Source organism: Saccostrea cucullata, unplaced genomic scaffold (assembly GCF_032062105.1).
Source record: "Saccostrea cucullata isolate Sc308-1 unplaced genomic scaffold, CSIRO_AGI_Scuc_v1 ctg832, whole genome shotgun sequence".
Lineage (NCBI taxonomy): Eukaryota > Metazoa > Mollusca > Bivalvia > Ostreida > Ostreidae > Saccostrea > Saccostrea cuccullata.
The window spans coordinates 188,504-207,267 of record NW_026924820.1 but is presented as its reverse complement, the minus strand read 5'-3'; the positions used below and the strand labels follow the sequence as shown (position 1 = coordinate 207,267).

General features: G+C 33.2%; 1 protein-coding gene across 5 annotated transcripts in view; it reads right to left on the bottom strand.

The window, feature by feature from the left end:
- LOC134267381 (ligand of Numb protein X 2-like) overlaps positions 1-17,724 on the bottom strand; it is a 31,255-nt gene extending 13,531 nt beyond the window's left edge. Inside the window, exons 1-4 of one of the 5 annotated variants that reach the window (XM_062749601.1) lie at positions 17,631-17,724; positions 14,884-14,994; positions 14,064-14,291; positions 11,797-11,957 (exon numbers count right to left, since the gene is read on the bottom strand). In XM_062749601.1, coding sequence (XP_062605585.1) covers positions 11,797-11,957; positions 14,064-14,252 — 350 coding nt within the window. In that variant the 5' untranslated portion in view covers positions 14,253-14,291; positions 14,884-14,994; positions 17,631-17,724. Of the gene's footprint in view, positions 1-4,625; positions 4,724-8,313; positions 8,394-11,796; positions 11,958-13,649; positions 13,664-14,063; positions 14,292-14,883; positions 14,995-17,630 lie in introns of those variants that run through there. The other 4 variants (XM_062749600.1, XM_062749602.1, XM_062749604.1 and 1 more) reach the window with 4 other exon arrangements.
- Between the last annotated feature and the right edge of the window lie 1,040 nt (positions 17,725-18,764).

The following is an 18,764-nucleotide window of genomic DNA, read 5'->3' as shown; positions in this document are numbered from 1 at the left end:
CTGTCAAAAACTTACCTCAGGTCTCTCTACTCCAGTCTACCGAAACGATGTCGGAAAGTGATTGCATCCAAAGGCTTCATCACAAAATATTAAGTCAAAATACGAAGAAATAAGGTAAGTGCATCATTTTTTATTCAAGTAGTAAACAAAAACTATGGCGGCCATCTTGTGAAAAAATTGACATACTTTTGGCACGTGAGTGTACAACAGGAATTATAGCAACACACGACCAAGAGTTTGTCAAGTAACCTGTTATATACAACAGGGATTATAGCAACACCACCAAAAGTTTGTCCAGTAACCTGTAATATACAACAGGGATTATAGGAACACCACTTAGAGTTTGTATAGTAACCTGTTATATACAACAAGGATTATAGGGGCACACTTAACCAAGAGCTTGTCCAGTAACTGGTAATATATAAAAGGGACTTATAAAAAGTATATCCACACTTGGACAGACCACCAACAATTTTGTAGGTACATTAAGGTTTACCAGAGAATTATCGCAATGCACTCTGTATCGATACTACTCTGAACTACCAATATTTATATCATAATGGAAAATGACTTAAGTCACTGCAAACTTGACCTGTTATAATGGGGAGAGTGTTAGAAACTTTAAAATGGTAGAACATTATTGCAAATTCTCATGTTTTCATTTTTTTTTTCTTGTATGTCTGAATATTTTTAATTTCTCTGTCTAATTACCCTAACTTGAAATTCTGCATGTTCAAAATTCCTATGAAAAATTTATGCAAAATGTATCCTGTTTTATACCCAAGGTAATAATTAATTTGATATCTTATGTGCAGATCTGTTAGAACAGTTGGATTCTTTTTCTGAATGTTGCTTGGGAAAAATCTACATGCTATGGCTTTGTCAATAATATGGATTATGATATTTAGTAGATAACACCCTCAAACTTGACTAATTAAACTTATCCACAATTCTAAGTCAATTCATAATACTCATTTAAAGTTGTTTAACAAATATAGACAAAGAGGAACAGGGGTGGGATCTTATATAGAAGAGGCCACAGAAAGGTTTTATCACCTATTTTATTATGGACAACATTACATTGTCAATATAGGAATTATAAAGATCGTCCCACAAGAGCTGTCATAAATTTCTGTGGTTTTCTAATCTTCCCATTTCTTGGCTTTATTTGTAACAAGTTAATGAATTAAATGTAATCTGGATGAGGAAATACCGATCAGAAATGGTTTCCATCTCCGGGAATCTTGTCACAGAATTCAGACAGGGGACATTAACAAGGTTAAGCAGCTGTCAGAAAGAATTCCGTAAGCCTCGACTTGATTGACAGTCTGATGTTGATTGACAGTGATCATAAACTAACGACTACATGTAATTAGTTCTGTCCAGCTGACAAGTAGGATTAATTAATTCACAATGTCACATGGACAAAATTCATCCTTTGAATGATTAACCTATGTGTAAGTTAATATCACTGCATTCAACTCCATAGGCATGAAGTTCTTGTGATCAATGGAACTTTATCTCTTCAAAATTACATTAATTATTTTCTGCTTTCTCATTCTGCAGATTAGGAACATTTCTTCCTTTATCTTTTTATTGAAGTTCATCAACCCACAACAGTTATCATATATGTGTATATAAATTAAATGTTTAAAATCATTTTCTTTTACCTTTTGTGGAAATGGTACACTGACATGTGTACACTTATGAATATTAAAAGTGCAAATCATTCAATCATTAAAGAACTTAAAAGATTCACTTTATGTACATAACCCTGAGTAAGGACCATTTACTCAATGTATTATAACCTTATATTGTCTTATTTCAAGCATTAATAGAGAGGCTTCATATTATTTTATACATGAATTACCCATGAATTCCTAGATCTCTTTCAGGAGTAAAATAAATGCAACAATTTTATATGATATTCCATTCAGTGAAAAAAAATATATGAGGTAGGATGTCTTTACATCTGGGCTCTTATTGTAGAAAATGGAGATATAAGTCATTAAAAAATATAAAGGAACAATATATAACAAAACTACAACAAAACCCATTGGTTAGCTGTATAAGGAGATATAGGACTATGCTCAACTTAGATCTCTCTTTCTCTTTCTCTCTCTCTCTCTCTTTCTCTCTCTCTCTCTTGTTAACAGATAACATATATGTAGGGAGATAGGACTATGCTGTAGCTCTCTCTCTCTATTTGTAATCTAAGATGACATACCTGTAGGGAGATAGGACTATGCTGTTTAACTCTCTCTCTCTACTTGTAATCTAAGATGACATACCTGTAGGGAGATAGGACTATGCTGTTTAACTCTCTCTCTCTACTTGTAATCTAAGATGACATACCTGTAGGGAGATAAGACTATGCTATTTAAATCTCTCTCTCTACTTGTAATCTAAGATGACATACCTGTATGGAGATAGGACTATGCTGTTTAACTCTCTCTCTCTAATTGTAATCTAGGATGACATACCTGTATAGAGATATAAGACTATGCTGTTTAACTCTCTCTCTCTCTACTTGTAATCTAAGATGACATACCTGTAGGGAGATAGGACTATGCTGTTTAACTCTCTCTCTCTACTTGTAATCTAAGATGACATACCTGTAGGGAGATAGGACTATGCTATTTAACTCTCTCTCTCTACTTGTAATCTAAGATGACATACCTGTAGGGAGATAGGACTATGCTATTTAACTCTCTCTCTCTACTTGTAATCTAAGATGACATACCTGTAGGGAGATAGGACTATGCTATTTAACTCTCTCTCTCTACTTGTAATCTAAGATGACATACCTGTAGGGATATAGGACTATGCTATTTAACTCTCTCTCTCTACTTGTAATCTAAGATGACATACCTGTAGGGAGATAGGACTATGCTATTTAACTCTCTCTCTCTACTTGTAATCTAAGATGACATACCTGTAGGGAGATAGGACTATGCTGTTTAACTCTCTCTCTCTACTTGTAATCTAAGATGACATACCTGTAGGGAGATAGGACTATGCTATTTAACTCTCTCTCTATTTGTAATCTAATCTGACATATGTAGGGAGATAGGACTATGCTATTTAACTCTCTCTCTCTACTTGTAATCTAAGATGACATACCTGTAGGGAGATAGGACTATGCTATTTAACTCTCTCTCTCTACTTGTAATCTAAGATGACATACCTGTAGGGAGATATGACCATGCTATTTAACTCTCTCTCTCTATTTGTAATCTAAGATGACATACCTGTAGGGAGATAGGACTATGCTATTTAACTCTCTCTCTCTACTTGTAATTAACTCTCTCTCTCTATGCTATTTAACTCTCTCTCTCTACTTGTAATCTAAGATGACATACCTGTAGGGAGATAGGACTATGCTATTTAACTCTCTCTCTCTACTTGTAATCTAAGAATACTACCTGTAGATTTGGACTGATCTTAAACTCTCTCTCTCTACTTGTAATAGGGAGATAGGACTATGATCTTTAACTCTCTCTCTCTACTTGTAATCTAAGATGACATACCTGTAGGGAGATAGGACTATGCTATTTAACTCTATCTCTCTCTACTTGTAATCTAAGATGACATCCTCTCTATGCTGTTTAACTCTCTCTCTCTACTTGTAATCTAAGATGACATACACGTACCTGTATGGAGATAGGACTATGCTGTTTAATTCTCTCTCTCTCTACTTGTAATCTAAGATGACATACCTGTAGGGAGATAGGACTATGCTATTTAACTCTCTCTCTCTACTTGTAATCTAAGATGACATACCTGTAGGGAGATAGGACTATGCTATTTAACTATCTCTCTCTACTTGTAATCTAAGATGACATACCTGTATGGAGATAGGACTATGCTGTTTAACTCTCTCTCTCTCTACTTGTAATCTAAGATGACATACCTGTATGGAGATAGGACTATGCTATTTAACTCTCTCTCTCTACTTGTAATCTAAGATGACATACCTGTATGGAGATAGGACTATGCTGTTTAACTCTCTCTCTCTACTTGTAATCTAAGATGACATACCTGTATGGAGATATAAGACTTGATGCTGTTTAACTCTCTCTCTCTACTTGTAATCTAAGATGACATACCTGTAGGGAGATAGGACTATGCTATTTAACTCTCTCTCTCTCTACTTGTAATCTAAGATGACATACCTGTAGGGAGATAGGACTATGCTGTTTAACTCTCTCTCTCTACTTGTAATCTGAGATGACATACCTGTAGGGAGATAGGACTATGCTGTTTAACTCTCTCTCTCTCTACTTGTAATCTAAGATGACATACCTGTATGGAGATAGGACTATGCTATTTAACTCTCTCTCTCTACTTGTAATCTAAGATGACATACCTGTATGGAGATAGGACTATGCTGTTTAACTCTCTCTCTCTACTTGTAATCTAAGATGACATACCTGTAGGGAGATATGACTATGCTATTTAACTCTCTCTCTCTACTTGTAATCTGAGATGACATACCTGTATGGAGATAGGACTATGCTATTTAACTCTCTCTCTCTACTTGTAATCTGAGATGACATACCTGTAGGGAGATAGGACTATGCTATTTAACTCTCTCTCTCTACTTGTAATCTAAGATGACATACCTGTAGGGAGATAGGACTATGCTGTTTAGATCTGGTTTGACGTAACATTCCACAGACATTGTCAAACCCAGCAGTGCCACCATTGGTCCAATATTGTTAGTTCTTAAATATTCATAGTGACAAAAAGGATACTGATTTTCAGAGTTCCATCACCATAACAAATCTACAATTAGTCCGGGAAGCAGCTCCATTCTCCCAGCATATAGAACATCGAATCAGTCAAACATTGTAAAAACCCTCTTAATATATCATCAAAGAGTTCCACAGGTGGTAAGAACTGAATTCGGTCTACCATCAACACTCACTAACAGAAAATGAGGTGGGAAGTACAAATTGTTTTCTCACTCTGGCTGATCTAAAATTAACCCTCCATCCCTAAGTCTATAACCACAGACAAATTGTAGGCATAGCACTGAGTTGTTAGCAGTTAATAACTTGTCAAAATTCAGTCCCTTGTCAACAGTTCACTCACTGTATTGAGCAATACATAAAGCAGATTTGGACAATAGAGATTAAAGCAGCATCTTCTTATACTGCTAGCAGATGCTGATGTCCAAGTTTTGTGTCAATCACTCAGTAAACATCAGTCAGGCCATCCTATCCCATTAAACCATTAGAGTTCACCCAGACTCCAGAGAACTTTATATACATCCACAATGAGCAGTCCCTCAGTAATTACGCAGGACATGTGACTGTAATCCTCCAAAATTAATCCAATGGATCTAGACACCAGATCACAGGGGAATTCTGTAGCTCAACATCAAATACATCACTCAAAATCCCTCTACGTGTCAACTTCACCATTACAAGCCTTTGGTTTCACGAAATTTTAACTACCACTTGCATGAGCAAATTTGTAAGAAACTTAATATGGTAATTTAGTAGTTTATTCAATAAATGCTCAAATGATTAATAATTTATCCATCCTTCTTTTGTTTAAAACTTCAAACGACACCCAAGCTGTGTATTCTCTTGAAATTTTAATTTGGCAAAGCTTATTTTAATTACGTCACCACATCCTGAATAAATGATAAGACAGTTTTTCTGGTTTAAGCATGACAATGTCAAATATACAAAAAAACAAAAACAAGTCCTTTTCTTAAATTAATCAAGCAATTCTGATATTTTAAAATTTTAGGAATTAATCATCTTTGAAATCGTTTCTCTTCAGAATTTCCCCAAAGAATATTTCCTTCTTTTCCAGTTGAAGTTTCAAAGCTTTCTTAATCTTCTTTCTTGCTTCAAAGATCCTCTGATAGTGTTAGATTGATTGCTGTTATATCAGATCTTGACAACTCATCCTTCCTTCTGAGTACCTGACTATCACCACTCACGGGGCAGGACCCACACCAAATCCAGGTACCAGGTATACACAGGTAACCCAGACCATGATGTTACCTGTCGATGCCGTTAATCAATGTATCAATCTCGGTATCAGGTGTATACTTAAGGGAACACCAATTAAATAATCACCCAAACAGAGCAGCCACAGTAAATACCATTTATTTACCTATAATTTCAGGGATTATTGATTCAGATTCTGTTCTGTATTGTTAAAGGTGCCTCTCTGTAAAATGTATGACCAATTAGTAAAACAACAGGTGTAGATGTAAGGTAAACCTAGGTATACACTGCTCCCACAGTAAATAGAAAGACGGATTGAAAACTAAAAAAAATGATACAGCCAAATGCTTCTTTATTACTTAAAGCAAGTATGCTGAAAGTATGCATTTTGAGAGACTTGTTTTGTATTGATCTTAATTTCTCTTAGATCCCTGACAGAACTTTACAACAAAATGCAATAAAGAAGAGAACAACAGCTGCCCCAGTCAATCTAAGGTGTAAGACAGCGTGACAGATTATACCAGGGTCTGCATCAAGTATTCTACCGTAGTCCTCCAGTAGACATATGCACATCTGTGTCAAAAACTAATTATAAGCCTCATCCCATCATCCTACTGGGATAGGAGAGAGAATTGTGTAAGGATAATGGGTCTTGGAGTGTATTGTCAGAAAAAAAACATACATCTCTGACAAGACTGTAGCTTTACAGGTATACATACAACAGAAGAAAACTGAAGGTAAAGCAGGATTTTGAGATGTGTGAGAACATTTTTAAGAGGACATAAAAAAAAATTTCAAAGAATTGAAAAAAGGAACCACAAAATAGAAGCTTGAAAGCCACTTAAACGTCAAATAAACATCAATAGAGATGTACATTGTACTGTCACTTATTACAAAAAACATCACTACAAATGTACTGTTATTTATTACAAAAAAACATCAATAGAGATGTACTGTTATTTATTACAAAAGACTTCAATAGAGATGTACTGTCACTTATTACAAAAGACTTCAATAGAGATGTACTGTCACTTATTACAAAAGACTTCAATAGAGATGTACTGTCACTTATTACAAAAGACTTCAATAGAGATGTACTGTTATTTATTACAAAAAACATCAATAGAGATGTACTGTTATTTATTACCAAAACATCAATAGAGATGTACTTTTTTTATTACAAAAGACTTCAATAGATATGTATATTTATTACAAAAGACTTCAATAGAGATGTACTGTTATTTATTACAAAAAACATCAATAGAGATGTACTGTTTTTATTACAAAAGACTTCAATAGAGATGTACTGTTATTTATTACAAAAGACTTCAATAGAGATGTACTGTTATTTATTACAAAAAAATTCAATAGAGATGTACTATCACTTATAACAAAAAACATTAAATAAAATAGAGATTTACTGTTATCTATTACAATAATTATCAAGAGATTTTTTGTCATTTATCTGTCACTATTTAAAATAAACATCAATAGAAATGTACTGTCACTATTCAAAATAATCATCAATAGATATGTACTGTCACTATTTAAAATAAACATCAATAGAGATCTATGTTTTGATACCTATCATGCTTATTGTAATCAACTTCTAAAGAAATGTACTGTTACTTATTGCAATACAAATCAATAGACATTGGCGTCAGAATCAAATTAAAAGTGTGTGTGTGTTGGGGAGGGGGGGGGGCTAATTGAAAGAGAAAAAAAATTCAACCTACAAAAAAAAAAGGAAAATTTGTCCATTGTCCAAACACAAAAATCTTTTTTTCAGAGGGGGGGGGGGGGGGGGGGGGACTGTGTACTGTCACTTATTTTTATCATAAAAGTACTTGAATACTTCACTCATTCATATGTTTAATAACGGTTTCCTAGTACATTTTAACCCTCCCACTGCCTTTTTTTACTAAAAAAACAAAATGAATGTCTTTGCTTGAAAACCAGCTCAAAACATCAACAGAATCGAAACACCCAAAATATTCTTAATTTTCATTTCACCTCGGGGGTGGGGGTACATTTGAATTGGTATGATAACCTTTACTAAAATTAAAACTTGTGAATAATAAGTATATACTTTAATTAAATATAATTGTTATACTCGTACCATTCAGTAATAATAGCATTAAATTTTGTTTTTAAACATATAAAATAAACACATATTGTTACATGGACTTTTTTATTTATTAATAAATTGTTTAATTTTACCACAAAAACCACACATTGTAACTACTAATAGCAGGTTTTGGAATTACCCACACCTAATCAAAGTTTTAATTACAACTACACTTAATATACTAACTAGTACGATATTGTTGTAATTTCAACTTACAGAAAAGGCTTGCTCCCCATACACACTTTGTATCTGGTTCCAACTCAGAGAAAGATTAATGCTAATTATCATTCCTGAATTCTTAATTAACTCGTATCCTCTGAAGTAAGCCTTCATCTGTCAAATACAGTGAGGTTTGACCAGGATTTCACACAAACAATTCCAGCAGTGTACGTATGTATAACGTGTAGCAGTATAAAATTATATCTACGTGTTATTTACCCTATATAACTACATATGTCTATTTCACTTCCAAAAGAAATAGATTGCAAAAAGTAATAAATTTCCTATTTACCCCAAAACATGTATAATTGTAAGATATTTCATAAATACTACCTGTATTACATTTTCTTTTCTATAAACATGTAATATACTCAATATAAAGGCCAACATATGGGAATAACAGGACTTTCTCTCTATCATGTCTATATTAAATCAAGTTATGCAATACAAGCCTGCAGGGCTGATGGATTGCGGTGATAAAATCACCAATCAAAATGTATGTGCCTTACAGCTTTAAATTGTCTAAATAAATGCAATTAGAATTCAAAATTTTTGACCTTTAACGTAAAGATCACATTTATCAAACTTCATCCAAACACTTAAACTAACCAACGAAGTTTCAGAAAGAACAAATTGTATCAGGAAACATATATACAGTCTCATAAAACAGACTAGGTGTACAGTACTGCATCACCATTTTAATCAGAGGATCTGGAAAAGCTGCTCAATTTAATTAAAACATAAGGACAGCCATCATTTAATTATTGATACAAGCTCATCAGAGTCGATCTGGGGGTCGGCTTTTTGACGCCAGCTTTAGGGCTTGGACTAGCATCCTCTACTATTAAATGTCCGGAGGCTCTATAATTACATTAACAAAGCTCTCAGTAATTATCTACCTCTGGTCCTTAGAGGGCCGGATTATATTTTTTTTGAGAAAGCGTGCCTTACTAAGTTAAACCCAGCATCTTCCTGCCTTCCTACCTTCAATGATACAATTATTTACTGTATACTTTATATATAAGCCTCTATAACCAGGAATGATTCAATTGAATACTAAGCAGACTTTAAATTAGCTTGGGGGGAGGGGGTATGGGCTTTGGTACGTTTATGTTCTACAACAAGGGAATGATACAATTATTTACTGGAAGTATATTTACTCAAGGCATTCACTGATACCCTTAGTGAGCCTCTATAACCAGGGGATGATACCATTGTTTATTGGGCAGTCACTGATACCCTTATTGAGCCTCTATAACAAGGGGATGATACCATTGTTTACTGAGCAGTCACTGATACCCTTAGTGAGCCTCTATAACAAGGGGATGATACCACTGTTTACTGGGCAGTCACTGATACCCTTAGTGAGCCTCTATAACCAGGGGATGATACCACTGTTTACTGGGCAGTCACTGATACCCTTAATTAGTATCTATAACCAGGGGATGATCCCATTGTTTACTGGGCAGTCACTGATACCCTTAGCCTCTATAACCAGGGGATGATACCACTGTTTACTGGGTTGTCAATGATACCCTTGGTTAGCCTCTATAACCAAGGGAATTCAAGTCTAATGGACCATCATCTGTGTGTGCATTTTTTGGCTTTCTTAAATGTCTGAGAATGCATTGAATACCAAATCAATAGCTCATCCAAGTAATCTCTCTTTTTAACTTAAGACAAAATCAATATGGCTTTATTTTTACTGCCAGAAAAATGCTGCCTAACAGTTTCTTCATTGCTTTATAATTCTGAGACCCTAGCTAGTATCCCAGCAGCTCCTACCTCTAACAGGAGTGAGAGATACTTATACGTCATGTGTTGAAATATGGAAGGTAAAATTCTCATTATTAATAAAAAAAACATAAAAAATACCATTTTTCATAATTCACACCTTCTTAACAACCAAGACAATACTGTACATGTCAAAATACCATAATCAAGCAGAAACTCTTACGAGTTGATTGCATGTAAAAAGTTATTATAAAATACATGAACATTCTCTGTTACAAGCTATGGTTCTAGCTCTCTCTTTATACTAAAGCATGGTAAAAAAAATTAGCTCTGATAAACAGATTATTGTGTGTCAAAAGGTAATTCCTAATTCATACAAACTGCATCCCGCATTCCTAAAGCCTTTGTAGAGGCATTCAGTTGACATCCAAGGGATTAGTTAATGAACAGTGAGAATGCTGATGATGTGTAGTGGCTGGAAATTGATTTCATTATCAATGGATGCTAGGAATGTTCTGTAAGTGTCGGGTATTACATCAATCAATAGGACACCTGAAATGTTACTGTCCTCCAATCAACCGTGCTGATAAGCTGCATGTAATCTCCAGATAATTTAATTAATCTTTTTGTTCTTTTTTAGTTTCCGTCACCATACGTAAATAACCACACATTCTCTGTCGATAAATAGTTCCAGGAGATACTGAATAGTCCGAAATAATGGGAATAATTAGAAATGGGGACCTATTCTTTAACATGTTTAAAGAAAAATGTCTCAAACTAACATTGTTAAAACTAAACTATTAAGACTTATGGTGTAAGGTCCTTTAAAATTACACATAAAAAAAAATAAACAAGTCATTCATTTAAAAAAAAAATCAGTTACTGTTAGTATATTTCAATACTTTAAGAACACATCATATTAATAAATCTATTTTATAGACAGACATATCCAACGTTTTTTTTCTGAGACCAGGGGACACTGTAACTAAGACGACAAACAACAAGTGACAAGGCAGTGATGAGGACTTAATTAGATTTTGTAAATACTTCAATACAGACCGATACATAAAAGAAGTTTTTATATATACTAAGTCATAAGTGGTACACTTAAAAATAACTCATTGGGACAGAAAGGTAACAGTTACACTTATTACTGCAAACTAGAAATTCATAAAAAGTTGATTTGCTATATTGTAAAAAAGAAGCAAAAGTTTATCTGGTCAATCATAATAAAGAATGAGTTTTTGTTAACCTCAGATATAATACTTAATAGTTTTAAAGAAAAAAGGCATATAAACATTTTAGATTTTGAGAATTATTAAGAATAAAGATTCCTACAGTGTTAACAGAGTTAGCTCCTCTTTGCATAGCTATTGGCCTCAAATATGTTCTTTGGACTAGCATATTGATTGCAGTTAAAGGGAAAGAACTCTTTCATTTCATTCAATCATTGATATTGTAAGTTACATCATTTTATCAAATTCTCAGATAGTTTCTTAAACATTGCTTGAACAATTTTCTTAAACATTGGTTGTACAATACTTACAGTATTGTACTACAATATTAGATGACTATACATCACTGACTAACCATTTTACTAGGATACTGGAGGACTGTACATTTAACTGTTGTGCTAGAATACTAGATGACTATACATCACTGACTAACCATTTTACTAGGATACTGGAGGACTGTACATTTAACTGTTGTGCTAGAATACTAGATGACTATACATTATTGACTTACCGGCGTACTAAGATACTGGAGGACTGGACATCGTGAACGGCCAGGGGCTGTCTGTCCACGGGACACTGTCGCTGGATTTTGAGGTAGTTCTTCAGGCACCTTGAGCAGTAGGTATGGCCACATTTAGTGTCCAGAGGGTTCACCAAAGGCTGAAGGCAGATCTGTCAATATTACATCAAAAGGTCATAGAAGATTCCAAAATAATACACACTAATGTTAAGGTTGTGATCTTTAAGTGCAGCTGGCAACTTAAACAAATATATACACCCTTACAATCAAATCTTTGTCAATAGAGTTTCATGGGTAACTTAAGTAGGAATTCTTGTCTGCTTTCTGACTAGATGAAATATCCAAAGTGTTTTTTCTTTTATGTCTTCTATACATGTATTAAAGTGTAGGCAATTTAAAAGATAATATTTTTTCTTTCATCACAATTGTGCAACTTTAAATAGAAATGATAAACTGAATTTAAGATCTAGCAGTGACTACATTTTTGGCAGAACAGCAGCATATGAAAACATCTCTTTTTTACTGCTTCTCAAAATTACTTTAGAAAAATGAATTTAATTAAAATTTTCACACAATCATAGGCTTGAAGACATTGTTGAATGTAAGTAAAATTAATAATAAGGGACTTACTGTGAAAAATTTTTAAAAATGATGCATATAATAAAAACTAATATATCCTTAAAATTTAAGGAAAGTAGAGAAAATTTAGAATTATTGGCAGCGAGTATCCATTTTAGTTGAATTATTTCTGTCAGTTTGATAATATCATCTGAAAGATCCTATGTGGTAATATCATTTTATGTTTAAAGCTATGAAAATTTCACTAATTTTTAAATACATATGTATGTACAAGAAATACTGTATAAGCAGAATTTTTAGCAAGGGTTTGATTTTGGCATTATTAGCGAGGGTGCCAAGATCACTAAAATTGAAAATTGCTAAAAATTAATTGCGCTTTATTTGTAATAGCTTCGTTAGTGAGCTTTTTAAAATCGCTAGAATTACATCTCGCTAAAAATAAAATACCAAATGAATTTTTAAAGACAAATCGCTAAATTTGCATCTTGCTAAAATTTCCATTTACACAGTATGCGGGAAAAAAAAACTCCTTAAAAAACACTAAATTAAACAGTAGACCACAGCCAAATGGAAGTCAACTGTCAAAAATAGGTAACTAATTGTGGTTACTTGACAAATGAGATATCTTCACTCATATTCTAATAATTTAATTTCATTTGTAATGCATCATTTGATTAGATAAAAAATGAATTTATATGGTATAACTTTTTTGCTTATGTCACAATGACTTGCGTCAACAACATATAAATCTGCTTGACATTACATTTGAAATATGCACAATTCAAAGACATTTTTAAAGAAAAGTTTTCTTATTTTCCAACTTTAATGATGGAAAATTGAAATAAGGAATGAATTTTTATGGGTTAGGGTTAGGGTTAGCTACCCAAGTTATACTGGTATAACCTGGGTAGGAACAGTTTATGCTTTTTTTATAAATTGCTTTGTGGAATATAAAGTGTCATACAAGTGACTAAACATGACTACCGTAAATCTGGAAACTTTTGCTGTAGATAAATTTTTAGCAAATTTGTGAGTTCATTGCATTCGCAAAAATATTTTCTTAAAGATAAATCATCAATAAGAAAATGTAAACAAAGCGGTGATCATTCGCAAAATTTTGAAACTTAAAAATTAATCAGCAGCATTTTGACCCAAATTCGCAAAATAAAATCGATGTAAAAAATTTCCAGATTTACGGTACTTACAAGATCTTCATTTATTAAGTCTAGTAGTAGTCATATAGATGACTTAACATGACTACTTACTTGACACATGAGATCTTCATTTATTAAGTCTAGTAGTAGTCATATAGATGACTTAACACGACTACTTACTTGACACATGAGATCTTCATTTATTAAGTCTAGTAGTAGTCATACAGATGACTAAACATGACTACTTACTTGACACATAAGATCTTCATTTATTAAGACTATTAGTAGTCATATAGATGACTTAACATGACTACTTACTTGACACATAAGATCTTCATTTATAAAGTCTAGTAGTAGTCATATAGATGACTTAACACGACTACTTACTTGACACATGAGATCTTCATTTATTAAGTCTAGTAGTAGTCATGTAGATGGCTAAACATGACTACTTACTTGACACATGAGATCTTCATTTATTAAGTCTAGTAGTAGTCATATAGATGACTTAACACGACTACTTACTTGACACATGAGATCTTCGTCCACGGCTTGGTGGTAGTCATAAAGATGAGTCCCGTACGGCTCATGGAACTGTCCACACTTCTGGCATACGATGTTTTTGGACAGCTGAAACTGTTTGAGTGACAGAGACAGAGCTGTGTCGTTAGCGTAGTCATGATAGCAAGCACCGGGTATGTCACAGCCTGCCATCACAACTCTCTGTCAGATCAACTCATGGCAGCTGAGGCACTGTAAATAAAAAGTTATAGTAAGTCATGTTATCATGATAAAGACATTGTAAACAACGTTACAAGTTACATATGTAGTAAGTCTAGTTATCATGACAGAGGCACTGTAAATAACACATCTAGTTATCATGACTAGGCACTGTAAACAACAGGTCAAGTTATGGCCAAGTCACTGTAAACAACTTAAGTTACAGTAAGTCATTTTATTGTGGTAAAAAACTGTAAACAACAAGTGACAGTAAGTTCTGTTATCTTGATAAAGAAACTGTTAACAGCCAATAAGTCACATTTTATGTCATAGGCACTATATACAAACATGAATTTAAAATATTAAGCTTATTATTACCAAATACATTTCAAAGTTAGACACAGAATGTTTATTGTACATTGTAAAATGCTGGTTCTTCCTATCAAATTCTATATCTTATCAATTATTTTTAATTACAGATTTCTAAACATGCTCAAGAATAAGATACATAAATGGAGCCAAATCATTAATCAAATGCGATTCTGAATCTGAATTTTAGTGTAAAAGTCTATTCAGTACTACCAGTTCCAGTCTACATGTATACAATGTACATATTGTAATTTACCTGTACTTACCTGTATGTGACTTAGGTATCTCTGTTTATCATCAATTTCAATCTGATCATCTCCAGGCAGCTGGCTTCCTGATTTCTCTTTGCTACATCTTCATTTGTAACCTACATAAATTGTACAAAATTATATTACGGTATATTAGAAAAGCTGATGTAGAAACTTGATGTGTCCCATTCACTGTTAACTGAACAGACAGAGGTTGACAATTCCACCTCAGGCTATCATGCTTCAGGTGTTCTATAAATAGTAACTGATGAAATCACTTGTACCTCTGTCTAATTTTCTCCTTCAACATGTTCAAGCTAAAAATATTGAATGAATTTAGGAATCTATAAATAGCACTCTGTCAATTAAGTTGCCATACAAACTGTGACCTAGTTAGGGGTAATTAATTGATCAGACACAGAGACTGCACACAGGGGCCTGAGATGCTGCTGTGTGTATTGATTTAGATTTCTCCTGTCTATGTTGTACCTGTGTAAATATGAAACCAAATTATACAGCATGAATCACCGTCCAGTATGCATTGATTTCTGTACACACCTGATTATTTAAACCTTATTAATTTGGTTTACAGTAAGGTGAAAGGATTTATAAAGCATAAACTGACCCAAACCAGGTTACTCTTGAATAATTTGGCCGAAGAAAGTGTCATTCCTAAAATAAATATTTTACTCCAAATAAAAACACATAATTTCATTTGAAAGTACATGTATTGTAAAATACTGTGTAACTGGACATTTTATCGAGACACAAATTTAGTGATTTTTTCCTTAAAAATTGGTATTTTATTTTTAGTGAGATGTAATTTTTAAAATGTTCACTTAAGAAGCTGAGTATTAAAAAGAAAACACAATTTTTAGCGATATATAATTTTAACGATCTCAGGTTCCTTGCTAATAATGCCAAAATTAAATCCAATACTAAAAATTCTGCTTATACGGTATAATTAAAAAGAAATAAATTATCAATACTAAAACCAAATATGTCCCTCAACCAATGAGATTTTACTATAAATATCTGTTTTTCTTTTATGTTAATTTATATGAAAGAGATATAAAGAACTTGGGTGCTTCTAAAAATTGATATACTATTGAGACGTCTCCATTTTTCAGCAGTATTAAATATCCATGTCTTCAAGCTAAAGATTACTCTACAAATTCACTGTCCTCCATAAATTAATAATTTTACAAACATAACTACTCAATTCAACCACCCCCCCCCCCCCACCACCACCACCTACAAAACAATATTCCTTGCTCAAACCACAAAACTTTGCCGCCATAAGAACAAGTGATTTTACAGTATAATGCAGTAATGTTTGCCCCTCCTCCTTTTGATGAAATAGACTTTGATATGTCAAATCAATCAGTTTAGTCATTACATTCAAGTAATCCAAATAAAACATTAAACCTGACCTGAGCAATCACACCTGCCTGACCACCGAAGTAATATAGGATTCTAAATGTCAAACTAGATGAGAAACTCTATATACAGTCAAAACCTATTATCTTGAACTCAATGGCACCAAGAAAAAACTTTGAAATATTAATCTTAGGATTAGAGATATATATCCAGGGTGAAATACTTAAAGAGTAAAAAGCTGGAGCTTCACTTGGACATCAAATTACAGTTGAACTTCGGTATCTGATAGCTTGTTATTATACTCCCACTATAAACTTCTCAATTAAAATACTGCAGTTCAACTGTAATTTAAAAATTTAATACAGAAACATTTGATTTAAGATTTTAAATCTGACAGATAGCTATATATTACACTGTAGCTGCATGGCTCTTAAGAGTGGAACTCATAGTGAATAGCTTTTGGCAGTAAAATTTGACCATGCATACATCATCTTCAAAGACCACTGAATCCGTTTTTGAAGGAATTAATGCAGTCTTTACACATATACAATTTTAGTTGTAGAAGGAAAGAAATTTTATATTCATCGACTACTACTTGGATATACACTGGAACATTTTCAGAAGTTGTTTGTCGTTGCACATGCTGCCAGTGCAGCGGGGGATCCCCTAACTGTCGAGGAGTATAAATAATGGCTCGTTAATACTCCCACTAACCTTCTCAACAAAAGGCCTAAATAAAGGCAAATCAGAAATGGCCTAAATAACTAAACCAGACCCCATTTTATGATCAACCTTTTTGGTCTGATGCAATATTATAAAATAATCATTTAGACATCATATTTTGGATGAATTAACAGAAGTTATTTTACCATAGAAATGTAATAACCATTCTGCTGACCATGCTGACAGGGAAATAAAAATGACCCATCATCTAACACACAATTAATGTGTGTTGAGTAAACAAGGTAATCAAACTTCAAACATACAGTTGTGCCTAAACATTTAACTCTATATCATGAGTATTTTTAGCTTTACTATAACTGTAACTGTTAGTATTTTAAACATGTTATATGCCCTCAACAGCTCAGGGCATTGATGTTCAAATCAGATAAGAAATAGTGTTCTGGTGAATAACAATACCCTGATATCAATTCTCTACATGATTGTTACACATTTGGAAATCACATGTAGCAAAAAAATGTCAACAACAGAAAATGACGTCACATCCTCTATGACTAATACCGACAACGATTGAAAACAAAATATTCAATAAAGTTAATACATTTTTTCTACAATTAAACGTAAACTATATCCATCGTTGCTTATTTTTAACCATTCTATAATTAACAGAATTATATAGTAGCCCATAACTTACATTTTTCATGAAATTCTTACACGGTGGTCTGCAGTGCAGTGCTTTGTGACAAAAACATCCGGAGTTATGGGCCGTGAAGTAGAACTCTCTAACTTTAGTAGTCTCGTTCAACCAGACGCTCGGCTGTCTCCGTAAACTCCGACCAGCAGAGAGTCTGGTAAAGAGTCACATAAGCGTTTGTTACCGTCAGAGGGCGCTATCTTGTTTATGTTCTGATGACCTTTTTTTGAAACGAATATTTAACATGTTTCTTCTGTTAGATTGTGAGTTTATATTGATAAACTGATCTTTAATTTTGGACATAAAACGAGTAATTACAACATCAATCGAAGAAATATGTATTCCGCAGGTAGTTGCACTACTTTCACTTTAACTTCCGGAAATAAAAAAAAAATACAAGACATTTTATAAAGCACACTTACCTTTAACCCGTTGACATTACCGTAAACAATAAAATTATTCCTCTTTTTCTGCTTTAACCTTTAGACATTTAACTTTTAAAACTTTAAGTTATTTTTCTGTCGATTTACCATGTATTTGTTTAAATTATGGAGGTGTGTTCTTTTCAGCCAATCAAAAACTTTACCAGAATTTTGGTAAGCCTCGTTTTGGCGTTACAAACGATATTACGTATCTTTACCAGACCCTCTGGGTGGTCGGAGATTTACGGAGACAGCCGAGGGTCTGGTTGAACGAGACTATAACTTTAGAAGATACGGGGTGCGTCGATTTACCCAAATGGACCCAAATGGAACCCAAATGGACCCAAATGGAAATCAAATGGACCCAAATGGACCCAAATGGAAATCAAATGGACCCAAATGGAAATCAAATGGACCCAAATGGAAATCAAATGGACCCAAATGGAAATTAAAATATAATATTTTTCATATTAAACGTTATATAAAGTGAAAAAAAAAAATTATTTGAGTATTCGAAGGATTTAGATGTAAAATAAAATTAGTTTATCGTTCAATTTCTTATTGTAGTCATTTCTTAAAGTTAATTATTAAAATTTATATCGATAAATAACTGTTTTATTAAAGTTTGATCAAAGTAAAATGAATAAATGTTTAATAATATTTAGATAATCAAATATAGGGATCGTTAGCCGTTATCAAAGTCTATAGATAA